Here is a 20,177-nt window from a genome sequence, read left to right on the forward strand (position 1 = left end):
CTGTATTGCATTCTGACTCCTCCAGAAATGATAAATGTGTGTAGTTGCAGAGGGTGCGAATCAATTTCTCACTACTGAATTACTAGTTCTTAATGAAAGAATTTTAGGATCTTTTCCTAATAGTTATTGTTTTGAAAACTGATCCTGATAAGATAAAGTTTGATAATTAACAGTTTACTTTGCTGGCAGCTTTATATCCCCAGCCGTTGTTAGGAATGAATTAAAAATACCATTGATTAAGCTTTCTCTCTGCTGCCTGGAGAGGTTTTCAGTGAAGCTTGGTTGAGTGGTGGTGTGAAAATATTTTGATTAAGAAAATGCGTTCGTTTGTTAAGAAAAGTGTTTTGTGTTTAGGCTAAAGTTTTTCATCAGAACTGAAGAGGAATGTGTGTTCTTCGCCCTCAAGTACTCAGCATACCCATGGGCTCAGGGTTCAGGCTGCTTACCTCGGACGCGAGGAGCACAGGCTCATGTCCCTTCTCTGGATTCAGATCTCAGCGTGCCTAAACACAAGGGGACCCTCGGCTGAGAAGGTGCAAATCTGCAAAGCTCTCTCTTTCCCTCCCAGCCTGTTACACCTATGAGGCCTCCTGTGACAGATCCATGCCCACCAACTTTTTGTCCCGCCGCAAAGCAGTGCGTGTGTCGTTATCCCTGCAGATTTTAACGAACCGTCGCGACACCTGTAGCGGTAACGGGGAGCGAGCGGCTGCGGCGGCGGGCTGCTGCGCTGGGGGGAGCTGTTGCCCGCGGAGGGGCCGCCGCAGCCCCGCGCGGGGCCGCGTCCGGAGCCGCCTGGGACCCGCCTGGGACCCGCCGCCTCGCGGAGCTGCCGCGGGCGCTGCCGAGCAGCGGGTCTCCTCGCCCTCAGGCTCTTGGAGGGAGGTGAGTTAGGATGTGAGGGCCTCAGGTTTATTGTGTTTTTCCAGCACGGTAACAATTTCTTTTAAAGTGAGAGAAGGGGGTGCCTCTGTCTGCCTTTGCTCTGGTTACTATCCTGCTTCCCTCCTGCTGTCCTTAGCAAGTTATCAACCCCCATCCCTAGCATCTTCTTTCTGCTGGAAGGCTCAGCATGCACTGGGATGTTGCCTTATCTCTGGTACAACAATTATCCTACCGTACAGAGGGGGAGAATAGGAGGAGGGAAAAAGAAATTTTGCTTCTGCTGTGACATTAGTTTCTTCAGTACGTTGATCTTGGATTTCCCTCTTGCTAATTTTTCCACCTTTTCCTACCCACTTAGTGTTTTGCTATTTACCTTATAGCTTGTCCCTAACAGTGGAGCCTGGGGTAGGTGCTTGCGTCTTGTGCTCATGTGGAATCTATTTAAGACCCTTTGCGGGGCCTCATTCCAAACTATGTGCCCTTCAACCTAAACTCTGTAGCAGAAGCCTTGATTTTTTGAGAGACCCGTTTAGAGTCTTGTAACACATGGGAAATTTTGGCAGCATCGTAAGCTGAGTGAAAAAAGCTGGGGTTGTGTTGCTGAATGAAGTACAGAAAGGATTTACGCGTACTTTGTCTTTTCTTCACATTGTACCTTGCACTGACAAAGAAACCTAAGTTAGTGGCGTGGAAATACGTGGTAAGTGCTCTTTGGTGGCTGAGCCAAACCACTTGAACTCGGTTTCTGGAAGCCGAGGGTTTGCCCCCTGTGATGCATGAGGGTTCCCGCTGGCCAGCAGACCCCTCCTGCGTAGCACTGGCAGGGGGAGTGGGGCTGCGCCAGGCGCCCACCTGAATCCTGCTGCCTTGCGCCTTGCCTGCGCTGTATGCTGTGGGATGTGTCAGTCATAGGACTGCAGAATTCTGTTATATTTCCTTAAGGGACTTCAGAATATTTTTCTATGACCTAATCTGCAGGCAAAATGCCTGTTCTTTAAACTTTAGCTTATAGGCATCAGTGGTTCTAAAACTTCTTGAGACTTCATATGGTGATTAGTTGGAGGGATGTCTTTAGAGCAGCTGAGCAATTTCTGTCAATCTCCCTTTAGGCAGATTTGGAATATGTTATAGCATAAATTTAGTCCCTGAATAATTCTAATAGAGAATCAGATATCCCATCTGGGAAGCTTAATTTCTGATTGTAACTACATAAATCAACAGAAAGCATCTCTCACAAGAATATTTTTAGCCCCAGACGGCGATTGAGTTACAAATGCATTTTTTATGTCCTTATTGTGAAATGGAGGTCAGGATAAAATACAATCAGAAGATTGAAATCAAGTTCTTGGATATAGATCCTCATCCATTAAATTAGTGTCTCTTACTGGGTTTTAGTTTCACTACATTCAACAGTCTGAATCAATTGAGTTCAATAGAACAGTCTTACAATTACAGAGAATCTGAATATATTTGTAAAATGTATATGCAACAATTAGGTTCTTTGAAGGCTGTACTATACCTGTCTCTAACAAAGAACTTCTGATTGACTGCATAACAGCACAGATAATGTTACTGTTTCAGTAAATGCCTTGAAGTCTAAGGAGAGAGCAAAATCTGCACTTAAGAGCAGAATCTCTTGAAAACAGTTGAGACTGAAAGCAAACTTAAGTATTAGAAGTTCATGCATAGTTCAGAAAAGGTCACTGCTATTTGATCGTTCTTAATTACTGAGAAGCAAGGAAATTCTGTCTCCCATTTCCCACCATCAGGTTTCTTTGCTGAATAGCAAAGAACTAAAATAATCTGACAAGCTAATAAAGTCATCCAGGAAGTTGAGCTCATTTCCAGTATTAGAATAAATGCTGTACCTACAAAAGAGGTGAGTTCATAGGAAGCTGATGGCAAGTTCTGTTTCCCTAAATGTTCAAAGCTTTGTTTGTCTTTTTCTAAAAGCACAAAAGAAGTGATATCTTAGTGGTTAAATCAAAACCTCCATCATTTACCCCTAAAATACTTTTAGCAAATTAGAAATGTTGAGAGCCAAGCCTGCTAGCTTCTGTCTGCTGTTTGCTTGCCTGTGGTCAAAGCAAGAACCTTTAAAGGACGTAAGTCTAACCAGTGGATCTTTTAATTGCATAAGTCAGTTTGATACTTGGGTAAAGGATGATTTCCATGTCATATTGCTCAAAGGGCTGTTGAGATGTGGAGTGACTATTTTAATTATGCAATAATACTTGTCACTAAGTATCTGTTTGGAAGCACAGTGAGATTTTACCTTATATTCTTCCCAACAGCTGGGGGATATTTTGTTCTCCAAAAGTTGTTGGCTCAATTTTGCATCTAGTCAAGTCATGTGGATTTTGCCATGTCAAGTAGATACAGGAGCATAAAGGAGAACATGACCTCAAAAGTAGATGGAGATAAGTCATAGCCATCACATTCAGACTGGAAGCATAGTGTGGGTCTCCTTAAGGTTTTGACTTAGCCTATTGCATATCCAAGGGATCATTAAGAAAATGTGTGTTTGCACACATCCATTACCCACCAAACATCCACAGGTCAGACCTGGGGTTTAGGTACACGTACATCTTTGGTAGCAGTCACATAAAAAAATCAATGGTAAGTTGCATTTACGTGTAAAGGCAAAAGATAACAAAGGGTGACACAATTTGAAATTAGTAAGACACAGCAGTTTTTCAAGTGTGTGCGCTAAGTAGAGTGAAAAATGTTCCTACCCTCTTTCTCTGAATTCTAGTGTTAGACTTCTACCTTTCTGCTTATTTTTCCTATCACACAAGTCTCTTGTAGAGCTCCAGCAATTACCCCGGCCAGCTACTTCTGTTCTGAGATTGTAATGCATTATACCATTTCTGTACGACAGGAAAGGAAACTTCCTCTTTAAGGCTACGTATGACTAAGTAAGGAGGATTTCTGAGGGGCGGAGTTGTCCCTCCGAGCAGCCTGGATAAAGGCTTGCAGGATTTACAGACCTTTCAGACTGCAATCAGCATGAACTGCAGCCTGCCAGACAGAGTGCCTCTCTGCTACCCGATGGCTGGACAGCAGGATAGGTTGTGCCTTCAGTCTCTTTGGGACTTTGTCACAGCAAAGGAGCCATTCATCAAGTCACCATTTTTTCCAGTGCTGTTTTCTTTCACAGCATACATGGCTTTCTGTCTTCCATATATTGCACTGGACTTTTTAGGCGCTAGACTACCAAACTTGAGAAAATACAAAATCCAGCCGCAAAACTATCCAACTCTTGGAGTGATGGTGCCTTGCATTATTCAAAGTGCGTATCACCATGTTGTTCTGATCTTCCCAGTGACATTTATCCACTGGTACTGGAGGCCAATGAATTTACCAGTGATAGCTCCAGAGCTGCCTGAGGTCCTGCTGGAAGTAGGAGTTTGCCTGCTTCTATTTGATTTTGAGTACTTCCTGTGGCACTTGCTTCATCACAAGGTGCCTTGGCTCTACAAGACCTTCCACAAGGTGCATCACAAGCACGTGTCAACGTTTGCTCTTACTACACAGTATTCCAGTGTATGGGAATTGCTCTCGCTGGGATTTTTTGCTGCTATCAACCCAGTGCTCCTCGGATGCCATCCTTTGACAGAAATTATCTTCTTCCTTGTAAACATTTGGCTATCAGTGGAGGATCATTCAGGATACGACCTTCCGTGGTCAACTCACCGACTTGTGCCTTTTGGTTTGTATGGAGGAGCACCACATCATGATCTCCATCATCTGAAATTCAAATCAAACTATGCTCCTTACTTCACTCACTGGGACAAACTTTTTGGGACATTCACAGAATCGCATTCTAATTAAGGCTATTTACCTTTGGAAGAACTCTTATTTTTTTATAGAGTAAACTGGGACATTCATTTTTCAAAGACATACAGAAGATTGTGTATTTGAAACTGCCTATAAATAGCTGTTGCTTTTATAACAAATCCTCTTAATATATGTGTATTTGAATGTATACTTGGAACTGCCCATGTTAAATGACTGCAGATGGGAGAGTAAATATCTGTTGCTTAAATTTGTTTGAGTCAAAGGTGTAAGGAAAGCATTAAGAGACAATCTCTCTTCTTTCCTCTGTCCAGCTTTCATAAAGCATGTATCGTAATGACATTTTATACATATGCCAGAACAATTATCTTACTGTTGTAGGATGATTTATGATGTAAACAGAAAAGGTACACATCATGGATTTTGGGGAGTTTAATCTGCCAAGGCGTATTATTGCACGATGATGTTGTAAAATATTGCTGCCAAATAAAGCTAGTTGCCTAACTGCAATAATTTTGATATTTATGTTTTAAATGTATATGTACTGTCCTTTTTAATAGAAAATAAATACGGTAATTATTTTTAAATTATATTGTTTCATTTTATTAATTCCTCTATTCATATTAGGAACAGGTATAATTCCTTTTGCATAGGTGTTGTGTTCAGTTTCAGACTTTTCTTATTAAAATATTGTCACATTATTTCAAAAGCGAACCATTTACTTTTTCACCAAAATCATGTTTTATATTTAAATAGTTTTCAATTTTGTAGAAACAAAATTCAGTTTAAAAAGCCATTATTATTACATTTGTGAGAACTTGAATAATTTTCACTAAATTTATGGTGTGAGAGCAGAACATTAAGCAGCCCCTTAAAAAAAGGGAGCACTCGTCCTTACAACCACACCAACTAATTGTTACTTGCATGCAAAAACCTGGCAAGGAATGTAAGCAGCGTTTCTACAGAATAGATTATTCTTTCAAGCAGATTTCAGAGGAATAGAATTGAAGCTTTCAGGACCCTAAACCACAGAACAGAATGGCTACATGTTGGTAGAAGAACAGTTTTATATATAAAACATTGCCATGTAGTCTCATGGAAGTCACACCAAAAAAAATAAGCATGAAGAGACAAGCAGGTTTTCAATGTCTCATTCAGCAGAGATCCATGCAGGCTTCTTATGTCCACTACATAACATTTTAATGCTTATAATCTTCTATCCTGTATTACTAATAAAATTCTCAGGATAGTGATAGGAACAGAGAGAGAGAAAGTGTAAATAATGTAGAGAGTTTGTAATGAACACTTAGACATCATCATCCAAAAATGTCTTTGTCATTTGCTATGTCTAGAGGATTATGTGACCTTACAGAGGCTGTTTGTCCAGGAGAAGAGAGAACCCTTAGTATTTCCAACAATGGAATCTTATAAACGGAACAGCACTTTTGGACACTATCTTTTTGATAACAGGAAATAATTTTCATAAACTTCTTCAAAAACAGTATGAAATGCTGCCGTCTTGATACTTAACTACTCATTCTGCTCTCTGGATATCACAGAAGAGCAAGCCTTCTTTTCAGTGGTAAGAACATGACACATCCTGAGAGCAAAAACTGAGTCTTGATAGAATACAAAACTGGAATTTTTACCATACATCTATTCAGCTGAAAGAAAGAATTCCCGATCTTTCTGATGATTATAATCACAAGTATTTTGGGGTGTGCCTAAAAAGAGAAGAGAGTATTATTTTTTTCTGCCAAATGCAGAGGGCAAAATACAGTCTCTGATTTCTTTGAGCTGCTTAGCCATTTTGAGGTAGCCCAAAGTTACCCCCCTCAGTTCTAGAAATCCCACTTAATTCAGCTTGGAAAATACTGAGCATCTGACGGGGGTGCTCTGTGGTTTCAATGGATTATACCTTATACTATAACTACAGATTGTAACTTATACTATAACTATATATTGTAACTATACACTATAACAGTCTGTTTGATGTACTGTTGGCTCTCTGAGTAAGCAAGGTTAAGGCTAACTGGTACTTGGATATGTTGCTATAGGAAGCCAATAAGCAAATCCCACAAGAAAGGTTGTAGCTGAACCCATGGGGATTATTCTGCTTTTTTGCATGAAGCTTAAGAGTTGATATAATAAACACTTTACTACTGGAGAAAGAGTCCTAGTCAGCTGCAGGCAAAACTATGCTTGCTCTTGTCAAGTCAAGTGAGACAGTCTCATTTGGCTTTGACAGCATTGAGGATGATCAAAGCGACAATGGAAGGGGGCAATGTACTGCATGATGATCCTGCCTGCTCCTCTCTTCCTCACATCCTCAATATTTGCGTGACTTCAAACACACACCAAGAATGCATGTCCTCAAATATGGAATTTTCCCCAGGTTATATCCATACTGAACCTCTTGCCTACCAGACCTGGAACCTCAGTTTAAAGGCTCGTTATTACATGAACTTGGAATACTGGAAAAAAAAAAAAGAAAAAAAAAAAAAAAGAAGTTGTCAAATGAAAATATGACTAGTATATGTCTGGAAGGGCTTATTTGAACTCCATGCTAGAAATATCTCTATTTTGTCATCATGATATAATCCTAGCACACCTTGTCTCTATTACTTCAATGCTTTGAAGGTAATTTAGGTTCTGAACGGTGAGGGATTTAATCCATTTGCGTATTGTGTGTACTTTGAAGCACTTTCTATAATATAACTTTAGGTCTATGTATGAGAAAAACTAACGAGCAGGAGACCCAGACAAACATGTAACTTCGGGCTTTTGCAATTCAATGAAAAGCAAAATGTAGACAAAAAAATATACTGAAGATAAAGCAAATAAGGTTTGGTTTTTTTCCTGTTTTCATTGAAAGTTCAGCATATACTGTACCACTGAACGTGAGAGCACAGTGAGTTTTGTGTATTGATGGTGCTCAAATTCTAAACCAGGACTTTACAGATGTTACTTCCCATATTTGCACTTCCCCATGGTCTTTACCACAAGTCTTTACCAGACAGACGGAACAGCATGATACTCTATCGTAAGGGTTTATATCAGAAAATCAAAACCAGCTTTCTCTCTTCTGTTCCCAAATTCTCCTAGCTTCCTTAATCACTATAAATAACGTGACATAATGTGCCATACAGACTTCCTATCTAATCTGCTGAAAGCTAATTTGTTGTCGTTTGTTAGTAAACAGAGGATGTTTGCACAGACCCTTGAAGGTATAAAATGAGATTTTTGATGCTGCTATTGTCCACTTTATATCTTTAAAAATCCTAATTTAATAAAGGTCAAAGAAGTAAGATTTTATGCATTTCTCTTTGTAACTGTATCTTAAGTCTTAGGGACCTGGTTAACTATTGAACTCTTTGTCTGATCTTACAAATTGCGGGAGTTCCCAAATTTTCACTGTCAATTTAACATTATACATCTTTTGAAATTTAAGCTCTTTCAAATGGTACCCTGTTTGGCAGTTTTGAGGTAACTGTATACAACACTGCAAAGGGACAGGGTTTTGCTTAGTGGGTGCCTTCTCAGTGCTGTTTGAAAATGTGCTTATCTCAGGTGCTTTCAGAGAGAGCGTATGAAGTTTAGAGCCATCCTGAGTCAACATTCACTTCTGGAAAAGGCTTTGTCCTTATTCGTGTTAATCAAATGCAAGTACTTTACACAGGAAAACAAACACAGTCTACAGTTAACAGATGTGATTTTTTGTGATTTGAAAAATAATCTATGTCATTAATGGATTTAGTGGTTTGGCTAGTCACTAGTGTGTTATCCGGATTAAATGAAAAAATAGCATCTCTCTGGGCTGTGAGACTATGCTATCTCTAAATTAGTTTTGAAGCAATTTGTAGTGACAAAACACTTAATTGTCATCCGTTGCCCCTCAAGGTTATTGGAAGGAGCGAATAACTCTTTGAAGTGGCTTTATCTTCGTGGACTCAGCAGTCACCTCAGCAGTTTTACTTATTCTTTATTTTCATGCACAAGTATTAAGCTTCTACTGTTACCTGCCTACATCCATGCAACATTTTGTGAACCAGTTATAGTTCTGTAGCTGAAAAAAATGGTCATCTTGGACTCCCTCAAAATTCAAAACCCTCGTGGATTTATTCCCAGATTACCTTGGTTGGGAGACTAATCAGTGCAAGCCTATTATCACGTTTACATGTAAACTGTGTCTAAGATCTTGGCTTTGTGTGCTGGGCTTGGCTGATGTGCCAGTTTGCTCAAGTATTTAGGCTGGTCCTGTGTTGCTCAGTACAATCCAACCTGAAAAGTCTTTGTAGCACAGTCTGGAGTTGTGTTTGCAGTATGTTTTTCTCGTAAAAACAACTGCCAAACAATTGTTTTCCAAAACTTAAATGTGTTTCTAATTTATAGAAATTCGAAGTTGCTTAGGACACAGGGAAAAAAACCCCACTCCCTAAAACCAACCAACACAATCATCCCAGACTTCAAAAGGGATGTAACTAATGCAGAGGGGCCTTTAGCTGTGGAAAATGATGCTGAGGGTTTTCAGACTTTCTTCTTTTTGAAAAGAAGATTTGAAAAGCTTACTAATCACCTTGTCCCCCAGACTACAATGATTGGCATGATCAGGGCTGTAGGTGTGGACAGAGGGAGAAGAGAAAGGAGAAAGGGAAAGGAAACTGATGCACCTGCAGGCACTTCCATCACTGTCCCTTGGTGCAGCGTACCCTGCCTATCAGGTATGGATGGAGTGCTGCTCTGCTATATCCTTCCCAACATGGCACAGATGCTTTCAGCCCTCGGGTTCTTACTGCTGGAGCAGTACAGACTCCACATCCACGCACAGCTTTTCCATTCTGTTATCTAATTCTTTCTGGAAATTCCCGCAGCAGCAAAACACAGTGACCTGCAAGAGGGAACTCCACCTTTGATCAGCATAAACGCAAACAGACTTTTGTGTCATCAGGTATAAGATTAAGTTAAAAAAAATCTAAAGGCACATGGACTGGAGTGCCTCTTCCATCCTCAGTTTTGAGATAACAAGTTTCATGTGTGGGAAACCAAAAAGCTAACAAGCCAAGCTCGACGGTTAGTAGGCCAGGCAGGCAGAAACATGACTACTTTGGTTTCAGTTTACCGAGAGAAACTGAGAGAAATGTTATTTGGAGCGATGTGGAAGGATGCGTTAGCTATACTTCCAAGGAGGGTTTAGATGGCAAGTACTTTTATTTGTCCTTAGAACTAATCATAAAACTATTCAGGGGATTACGTAACCCAAAGTCAAGAATGAGCTATAGTTTTTAAGGTGAGCAAGGTGTACCCTCTTTATCAAAAGGAGATGAAAAAGCACTGCTAGAAATTGTATTGATGTAAGGCTGTTTACACGGCTCTTCAGACAGTCACAGAAGCTGTGGAAGATTACGCCCCTGAGAAACAACAAGCTTGGGTAATTGCAAAGCCCCTTTAAGTGATTTGTTTACAAAACTTCTAGAGCTAGTTTAAATAGCTGACACAATGGAATTTGTCAAGCTATCCAGAAATGAACATGGGAAATGCATGGGTGCTAAGGATGGAATGATTTAATACCATGTCAGCATGCTTCTCTGATGCTTGCAGCTTACAAAACCTGCAAGCTCAGAGATGGCATAGTCCATTGAGCTTTCAGAAAGAGTAAATGCCTACCAGCTGCCTTCCCTCCTTTTTTTTTTTTATCCTAATGATCATCTCCACTGGTATTCCCTTCTCCTGATAACTCCAAAATACTTCCCTTGAGCAGCTGCCTACAGCCTAAGAAATCTGGCTGAGTACTGCCAGCTGCTTTGCCAGGTTTGCAGTGTTTTTACACTTGGGCAGTCAGATGAACACTCCCTTGTGCCTGCATCAGGTGAGAACATGTAATGCATTGCGCACACATGTCCTGATGCAAATGGAGGCTTATCCCTCCCAACGTATCCTGGAAAACTGTGTCTGAGAAGGCAAGTACTTGCCTCTGTCCCTTCTGCTCTCCTACTCGGCTCCATGCAGGCTGGCTTGCATTTCAGGTGTTTTCTCTCTAGGTCTTTCCCCTTGTGGGAGAGCCTCCTCTTACCTTCCCACCTGCCTCTCTAGAGCCCACTTGAGCCCAGCTCATCCCAGCTTAAAGGAGGAGGAGAGAAGGCTTTTCCCTCCTGAATCCCAGTCTTGGTTTGGGAGGTCTTGGTTTGACTCATTATGCTTGCTGAAGTGAGATTAATTCACCCTGGACTTCTCTGCTGTATAGTAAGTATGTTTGTGGATGGTGGGGTAGCTCAAATACTCCCATGTGTGGTTTCTTCCGTGGAGGCAAAGCAGGTGCCAGGTCCTCTGGTGAGGAAGCTGAGCAGACTTATATGTGAGGGGAAGGGTCTCTGTTGGGGCCTTGCTTGTTGGGTCAGCAGGGCCATGCTGACGTAGAGCTGCAGGACACAGCGTTTGAGGGTGTCAAAGTTTCTCGCCACAACAATTCCAGTGTGATCAGGCCAAACCCAAAGTTGGAGCCTCAAGAAAGTGAGCAATGGCTTAGTAGCTTTGCTACAAATGTGGTAAGGATAGCAAGAGAATATTTAATTCCTTGTTCTGTTGGGTTAATTGTTTCCAGCTAGTATCTTTCCTCTGTTCCCACAGCCATGGCTCATCCTGGATTCAGCACTATTTGATGCTTTTTGCCCCTGCCTGTGGGGAATTGTCTTTCCAGTTTATGACATCTCAGTTTCATATTATGTAGTATGCGTGTTTCCTAAACCAGAAAGCTGAAGTAAAATTGCTAGCTTGCAAGTGTCTGGAAGGCAATTAGTCTACATAGCGACACCCTTTTGCCAGTACCATGGCTGACAGTTTGCTATTTTATCTGCTCTCTAGCAAATTCGAACGCCGTGTTCATAACCAAACCCCACCTCCCACCACTGTTAAACCTAAGCCCTAATCCTACTGTTCTGTATCCTTTTCTTTCTGGAAATTGATTGCATAGTTTAGCCAATATGCTATATGCATTTTTTAGATATTTAGATTCTGTGACTCAGATTTGTATTGTGAGTAACCAAACCATTTTTTAGAAGAAGGAATTTAGTTTCCCTCCACACTTGGCACAGCTAGTGAAAGAGCACTGTTTTACTCTGAAGGCTATGGACAGCTAACAAATGGAAAGGCACATGCACTCAGTCATATCAGCAAACCAAGCTAATTTTCTGTTTTATTTCCTTTGTCTATTGAACTTCAGCTTACTGCTTCCCTGCTCTTCTCTGATATCTCTTAATCATAGGGTAATGGGATACGTTAGTGCTCATATACTAGCATCAGTATTATTTCTAGAAGTTAGCCATTGTAATAGATCCTAATAATTTGTGATTAGCACTATTTCAAAGACTATTATTTATAATTTAATTTTTAAACCCTAGCCAAACTCTAGATCCCAGGAGCTCTACAAACACAGAGGGAAAAGCTATCTCCCAGAAGGCTAGAGGCATAGTATGGACTTTCCGCATTCAGAAATGACTTATAGCACCTACTTATTGCTCACAAGTTTTCTTCTGAGACCAAAGCATTCCCTGAGGATGAATTATGTTTCTAATCATTATGGTTGAAGAGAAGAAAAATGAAGAATAAAATCTATTAATGTACATGTTCTTCAGCTACTGTGACCTGATGTATTTTTCCCACTAGGTCTGAGAGTAAGAAATAAGAACTAAACTTATAACTGTAGGAGGCTTTAACACAAAAAAATATGGTGCTAGGAGTGGAAAGTAAATATTCAATCTTTCCCTCCCAAGCATTTTAATGGAAAAGTTCAATTGTATGCTTTACCCTGCATGCCAAATAGCTCTTTTGGTACCTACACCTTCCTGGTGGCTACAGTGAAGTTGTGAACTAAGAGTGAAGAAATCTGTAGCGTGTATTTTGTGAAAGCTGTATTAACTTCTTTGCTAGAAGAATTTAGTAAAAACTTTCTCAATACAAACATCTAAATTCACCTTGACAATAACTGTTCCTTTCAGATACCTGAAAAGCTGATGGGTGTGTTGTTATCTACAAAGCACAGTTACCCAAACAATTTATTTCTGTTATTACAGATTGTGATTATAATGTAGACCTAGCACCTGCCAAGCTTCTAGCTGACTGTGGCAAGGAGAGGGATTTAGAAGCTTGTTTTGCTTGTTGCAATACATGTCATCAAAGGTGTAAAATCCAGTGTTGCGTAAGAGTTTTCTAATTATTATACTGTTACAGCCGTGTACTTACACTACTTCTGCCTTTTAATGTAAAAATTCCTGATAGCAGCATAGAAAAAAGTTAATGTAGGATCCAAAGCAAGGTTTGGACTCAGGTCATACAAATGTAGCTGGAGTTTATTCTAACTGCCTTTGCCACTGGCTTCCAGGGAAGAACTGCATTTTCATTTTGCTTGGGTGACAATTCCAGGATGAGATTATGGGAAATATGTGGCACTTCTGGTGATTGTCCAGCAGCATGCAAGGTAGCTCATGACAGTGCATATATATCCATTATATATATATATGTATATATATATAAATATATATATACAAATATATAGAAAAACATTTTTTTATATATATGTAGAAATAAAGCCCCATTTCTTGGTTTGTTCCAGTATTTCTAGATACATATAAGAATGAAACCCTGTGGTATACAAGGTATGGTGTAAGAAAGCTGGAAATGACAATAAACCAGTCATGGCTTATGGTCTGACAGAGGCAAGCTTCTCCACAATGGACCATGAGGGAGCACTGATGGGGAGATGTGGGCATGCATGGTCAATCTCAGGAGCAACCTAAGGGTCTTCCCCCAAGTCAAGACATGCTGACAGAGAACAAGATAAATGAAACTTGTGTGATGGTGATAGTGTCATTTCTTGCTCAGTTTCAGAAGGAAACAGTTACGCAACTGCAGCACTTGTCAGAGTCTTCCAGTAATTTGTGGATTTGTTATGCAACTCAGCAGAACTGGAAGAGCAGGAGAGGTCCCAAAGATATTAAGTGCTCTCACATTTTATAAAAATCCCTAGCTGGGCAGAGGTGAGAGATATTTACATCATTTTATTTACCCATTTACAGAAAGGCAGGGTGGAACCAACCCTGGTTCGCTCTGTGTGAAAGCAGTCTGCTGGCCCCTGCACGAATGTGCAGCTCCAGATAAATTGCAGCCTGTACTGTCTTTTCTTTAGCTGCAGGCCAAATGAGACACAAGTGTGATGTTGCGGTGTGCGTGAGGGGCAGGTGAGCATTAGGGACATGGGAGAGGACTGAGGATTTTGTGGGACAGTACAGAAAACCTGGATGTAGCTGGAGATACTGCTGCATCAGGGAGGACCTGGCAGAGGTTCTGTGGTTTTTGTGGTTGTAGTGTGTAATTCATAAAGACAATAATTCACAGGAAACAAGGATTTATGACTTGCAAGCAGCTGCTTTAATTTGAACTATGCCCCTCTTTTTTCATAAAAAAGATGATAAATGCAACAAAATCACAGAGCCAACTCGTGATCCAAACAGAACAGTTCTGCAGAAAAGACCTAATGACGAGCTCAGTAGTGTCATGCTTCTTCCCAAGGTGAACTCAACAGCGAGAAAGGAGAGCAGCTCTTGCAAGAGGTGCTGGTCAGTGCTACAGGAGAGGGAGAGGTGGCAGACTGACCACATGGAAAAGTGAGTGGCAGGAAGCATGGAGTGAATTCTAGGAGGTAGCTCATATGCCACATATTCTGTGCTGACTAAACACCTATTTGTACTTATTTCTGGAAGTCCGTTTGATGTGTTGTAGTACTGGGAGTCTTTCGTGACAGGAATCTTCTTTAGCTTTCATTGCAACAACAGGACGGGCAGTTGGTAAAACTGTGCTGCTGTGTTTCTTATTTTGGCTCTCACTGCATGCTAGCCTATTTGAATTAGCTAACTCAAATAGTGTAACACATTACAAATACAGTGCCCTCAAATGATTTAATGTATTTGCTGTTGGTCTTCAAAAAGCCTGATGTATTCACAGTAAGAACATGCTGCCTAAAAAGAAGCTGAACCAGTGAGGTTCAATAACAGATATGGGGCTGATTTAGGAAAAGAGGAGAGAAAAAAAAAAAAAGAAAAAAAAAGAAGAAAAAAAAACAAAAAAAAAGAGAAACCGTATGCCTAGGAATGCTCAGCCTCTGAAACTGCACCAAGAGTGGAACAAGACAGAAGATCAGTGGTAGTTTGAGTGACTAAAAACACTGGAAGAGTTGCAGTTTATCTGATATTCACTGAGAAAGGTAGCTTAACCCTTGACTAAATAATCTTTGTCCTAAAACCAAACTCTAAAATCTGTGGAAATTAATGAAGGAAGGACGTCTGTGAACTTCAGAACCCACATTATTTTAGGACTCATAAATGTACCAAATGAAGTTTTGCTATAGAATGGGAGCAGTTCTAGGAATGAAGTACAAAAATGTTGTGATTCAATTGCATGAATATCTAATTTTCTGTATTTTTTAGTCATCACTGTCCACCAAAAAATGTTTCAGAATCATCATTGTAAACTTTTTTTCTAGGTCAATCACTTCTCTTTTTATTTATCTAGTTTAGATGAGTTTAAGACCCAAGATTGCATGATAGCAATGTAAATCATTATAAATTCTGGGAGAAGAGACATTAATTGTCAAATGGAGTAGCCTTTTCTGAGAAGAAAGGTACTCCACATTAAACGGAGATAAAATCACTACGAAGAATTTTCCTAGAAACTGCAAATTGCTTTTATTTGTCTCTAAAACTGTAAGGTCTTTGAAAATTGAGTAGACTAGTCAGGAAGCTATGTGTAGATTCAGTTCATCTGGCTTTTTCTTCTTATATGTGACTGTTCTGTAGATCCAAACAGATTGGTCTGTCCCAAACTGTGTGTCCTGGCGTCCAGGCTCTTTTGACTGTAGCAATCCATGCTGTCTACTCACTTCCACACCTGATCTTACACACAGACCTTAGCAAAACCAGTTCTAGCCTTATCCAGCTCAGCTATCCCCCCAGTTCTGCATCCCCACCTCCAGAAAGCCTCCTTGCACAGGATAGTTCCAGCTTTTTCCACATAGTCCCCTCCTTCTGCTCCTACATGCCTTAATACATCCCTGCACCGGTTAGAGAGACAACAAACCCTGGACCATATATGAAAATTAAAACACTGCACCTTTTTTTTTTTTTCCTGTTTTTTTCTTAGTTTACTTTCTTTTTAGTATTTTTCTGTCAGCCTAAGCAAGCAACACTTGGCTAAAACATCAGGTTACCAATTCCAGAAACCTTTCCTCTTTTGGAGGCCAGTTGAAAGCTGCGCTTACTTTGGTTGAGCAATACTCTGAAAGCATTCCCCCTTACCTGCAGGTATCACATTAATCTCAGTTGTGTCATCCCGACTGATGTAAGTTGTTTTGCATCTGGAATAGAAAGAATGACAAAACAAAATTAAAAAACCAAAACAGAGCGGGCCCTAATCCTTTCTCCTGGGTAGAAGTTTGGTTTTGGCTTCCAGCATGTCAAGACGAAGATTACACCTCCCCTCTGAAAAAAAGGAAGTGCTGATGAAGACTTTAGCAATGTTTCCTATGAGCCGAAACTAACATTTGAATCTGGAAGGGGCAGGAAAAAAGGTTACTCAAAAGTACAAGGATCTGAAACGTTTTCTGGGGTTTTCTCAACTCCATAACACAAAAGGGGAATAACAGCCTATAAGGACAGAGAAAGAGGAATTTTTCTTGTGGTAAAGGGGGAATTTCCCATCCAGTGAAATCCTGTGTTAGTCCTCAAGTGGCATTGTGAAGGTAGTAGAAAAAAAATCTGTGGAAATGACTAGTCCAAACGCTGGCTGAGATTAACTGTCTCTGTCTTTGCAGCAAGCAGAATTGCTCTGTGTTGAATACTGATATTTTTGTACTTACAGTTCTCATTCATCCTCTCTTTCTCCTTTGTCTTTTTTAACCCCCACCTTCTTTTTCATAATACCATACCACTCCGCAATGCTAGTTTTGCCTCTGAAAGCTCTCTGGTTCTTGGTCAACTTGATTACTGGACCTCCTTTTAAGAGAGTGAAAATTGAGAGATCATCAACAGTCAGAAGTGATGCTAGTTCACAACTCATCTAATCACATGCTGAGGACAGTGTGATAATGTGCATCAAAGCCTTTAATCTCTCAGGATTTTGGGAGTCTTATTTTTATCCACTGTCAGCCTTATTTAAAAGGAAAAAAAAAGTTTTTTTTACATACATCCATACTCACGAACGTGTATTTTTTAAATGAATGGATAGGTTATAACTTTGGAATTTTTGATTGAAAAATGAAAGATTTTCTTGGAGATCTGTACAACTGAAGAAAATTCCAGAATGTACTGAGGCTGTTAGGTGACTGGACTTCATTTGATTGAAAATGTTCATTCCTGAGATCTTGGGAAGTAATGAACAGCATAGATGCTAAATCTTAGTTGAATGTATTCTGCATAGATCTATGACTGGTATTTCCTGTGTGTATTTTACTTTACAAGATGCAGGCTGGCCACAGGTGGAATGGAAAAGTTGGATTCACCTTGGAGAGGGTTTTGTGATGTTGGTGGCATGATGGTCCAGAATTGTAATGAAGACTGTGGTTTTTCTAGAATTGCGTATGAAAACTAACCAGTCTGGATAAGAGATTGAGAAGAAAGATTCTCACAAATGGTAAGCTTCTAGCGACAGACCTGTTTTCTGTCTAGACAGTGAAGCTGCAGTTTGAGCACAAAATGTGCCTACCATCCAGTGTGACCACTTTTTCTAATGGTTGCAGAAACAGAGATCCTGTCTCCCTGCTCCTTTCCTAGCCAGGTGACCTGAAGACTAAGTGAATAAAGCTGGCCAATACTGGGACATATCATCTTAATGACGTGCAAATATTCCACAAGAAATTAGAATTAGATTAATTAAGTTTATGTAATGTAAGAATTTAAATAAATTACATTTATGTAAAATTTATTCTGAAGTGAAAACAGAGACATAACATTTGCCCTAATTGGGATCCAAAGCTCTGGCACTTCATTTCAAAAGTACTTGCTAAAAATGTCCTTTTGGGTTTTTGATTTTTTTTTCCTCTCTTCATTTCATCTTATCCCATCACGTACTGTTTTCCCATACCATCTCCACATCGTTCCTAACGACCAGTTCCATGGACTCTTACCCCTCTGCCCTCAAACTCTTGTTCTTCTCCTTAACATCTGCTGTTTCTAATCTCTATGATTCTACATCCTCCACAGCGTAGTATAGCCATAGCTCATGGCAGCCCTGCAGGAGACAGCTTGATAGCAGCAGAGGAGCTTATAAGGGGACACGTTGAAGGCTTGACAGAGCACAGTGCTCTGGTGTCTCCATCTGCCCATGCAGGGGCAGAGCCTCGGTCTCCCTCCTCTGCGGGCCACATGCGAAGGGGTACAGAGATGTGCAGAACTGTTTAGAAACAGCTGCATGCATCACAGAAAAATTGGAGCTTTCTGTGACTTTAATCGCCTCACTTGGAAAACAGTCATTTAGAATCAAACCAAGTGGGGTATTTTTCTTAATTTTTAGAAGGAAAGTTACATTATCTATTTCTTGATATTTTTAAGCTTTATATTAATTCAAAATTATTAGTTTAACTTGAAAACAAAACTGTGTCCTGATTTGGCTGGGACAGAATCATAGGCCAGCCATGCTAGGCAGTTTCAAGTCAGCCAAGGCAGCTGACCTGAGTCAGCTACAGGTGTAGCCCACACCATAATGTCATGGTCATTGTAAAGGGGGAAGGTTTGCTGAGGAGAGGGAGTTCCTGTGGTTTTTCCTTTGTGATTATTCCTCTGCTTCTGAGGACTGGATATTCATTTGGTAGAGTATATCTCTGTGAGTACTCGTGTTATCTTATTAAAATCTTTTCTTGCTTCAACCTATGGATTTTCTCTCCTGTTTATCTTCCTTGGCTGGTGAGGGGTTTTTGAGTGATAGAGTGACTGTTATAGTTTAGCCCTGGGTACAGGCTAAATGTAGACAAACTGAAAGCACTTAATTTTGTAAAAAGGAAATTAATCATATGGATGTGTTACTTTAAAAAATCGGGGGTTTGCCCCAGGAAAAAGAATATAAATTTCCTAGTTATTTTTAGTAATCCAAATATGCATCTTTAGTGGCAAATAAAAGTTTAGTTTTATTCTGAAAAAAACCCCACCTAGCTGCTATGTGAGAGTTTGACGCATGGCATCATCTCTGGAGGCTGTGTTCTCACATTACAACTCTGACATCAAAAGACAGTGTGTTTTCCTTTCTTTACATTGCTTTACTCTGACTTGTCTTTTTGCTGTTGTATAGCAATCAGGAATGCACATAAGACATGTATTTTCTGCTTATTATTGTGTATATTTAATCTAATAACCTCATTAATGAAAAGCTTTTCCCTGTTGGGTTACTGACAGTGTGTGTTATGGTTTATTGGGTATTTTAAGCCTTTGGTTTATTTGGATGGATGATTTGATATGACAAGGTGCTGTGCACAGATTGTGCAGTGAATTTACCAGAGGCTGAAAATAATGACATTTGTACCACTGGGCTCTCATTTTACTTGAGACTTAGTTCCAGTTTGGGAATTATCTAGAAGCAAAGCCTGTAAATGAGCTGTCTGTAAATGCTACTTCTGTTTTCTAATGGTGAGAGCTAAAACCTACATCCCCACCACTCCTAAAAGCAGCTGATTGTTCTGCATTTTGTAGCTGGATCATCCCTGTGTGTTTATTTTACATACACTCTTTGGGTTTTTTTTTATCCTAATTGCTGTGGGTTTTTGTACCCGAGAATTGTTCTGCCACATACAAAGCAATTTCATTCCTGCTTGCTTAATCTGTTCTGATTACATGTCTTCTAACTTGACAGGAGTCATAACCATAGGTGCTAGATCCCATAGAAAATATCACATGTAATTCAGAATTGAAACTAATCATTAGCTCTGAAGAGGTCACTAAAGCTTGTATAGTTTGGTCTACAAAGCTCTTTTGTTGAACTCTGTTATTTTTCTGAAGGCCAGTGTAATCTCTCAACTGTACATCGCACGAATGAGGGCGAGATTGAGCCAAGAAACTCCCAGTAACATGCTTGGCAGAGCTGGCTTAGAGACATAGAGCCTTAGCCTGTTGGAAATGGGCTGAAGGAGTGGGTTGTCTGTATTTCAAAGAGCTTAAAAGTCACAGAGAGTTCAGCAGCCTGGGATGCTGCTTTCTGCAAAAAGTGTAGTCAGAATCAGAGCTGAGATTCCTAATGATGCTCTGTAACTTTTAAAAAGATGTTTTGAATGTGAGACTGAAGGAAGACAGTGTGTCATGGCATCATTGTTTTTTGTTTCCTTTAAAAAACAAAAATCCCACCAAAAACAAGAAAAAAAAAAAAAAGGGATGGGGGGGAAGCATGCTTCTGTGAAGGAAGATTTAGTAGCTTTAGATCCTACTGTTTCCCTAGGGAGGAGGGAGACAAAGTCTTGATGGATTATT

General features: G+C 40.1%; 1 protein-coding gene across 1 annotated transcript; it reads left to right on the forward strand.

Moving 5' to 3' along the window:
- The first annotated feature begins 3,860 nt into the window (after positions 1-3,860).
- CH25H (cholesterol 25-hydroxylase) lies at positions 3,861-5,169 on the forward strand. Its single transcript, XM_009956338.2, has one exon. The coding sequence runs from the start codon at positions 3,895-3,897 to the stop codon at positions 4,717-4,719; it is 825 nt and encodes a 274-aa protein (XP_009954640.1). The 5' UTR covers positions 3,861-3,894; the 3' UTR covers positions 4,720-5,169.
- The last annotated feature ends 15,008 nt before the right edge of the window (positions 5,170-20,177 follow it).

Source organism: Leptosomus discolor, chromosome 6, assembly GCF_034619465.1.
Source record: "Leptosomus discolor isolate bLepDis1 chromosome 6, bLepDis1.hap2, whole genome shotgun sequence".
Lineage (NCBI taxonomy): Eukaryota > Metazoa > Chordata > Aves > Leptosomiformes > Leptosomidae > Leptosomus > Leptosomus discolor.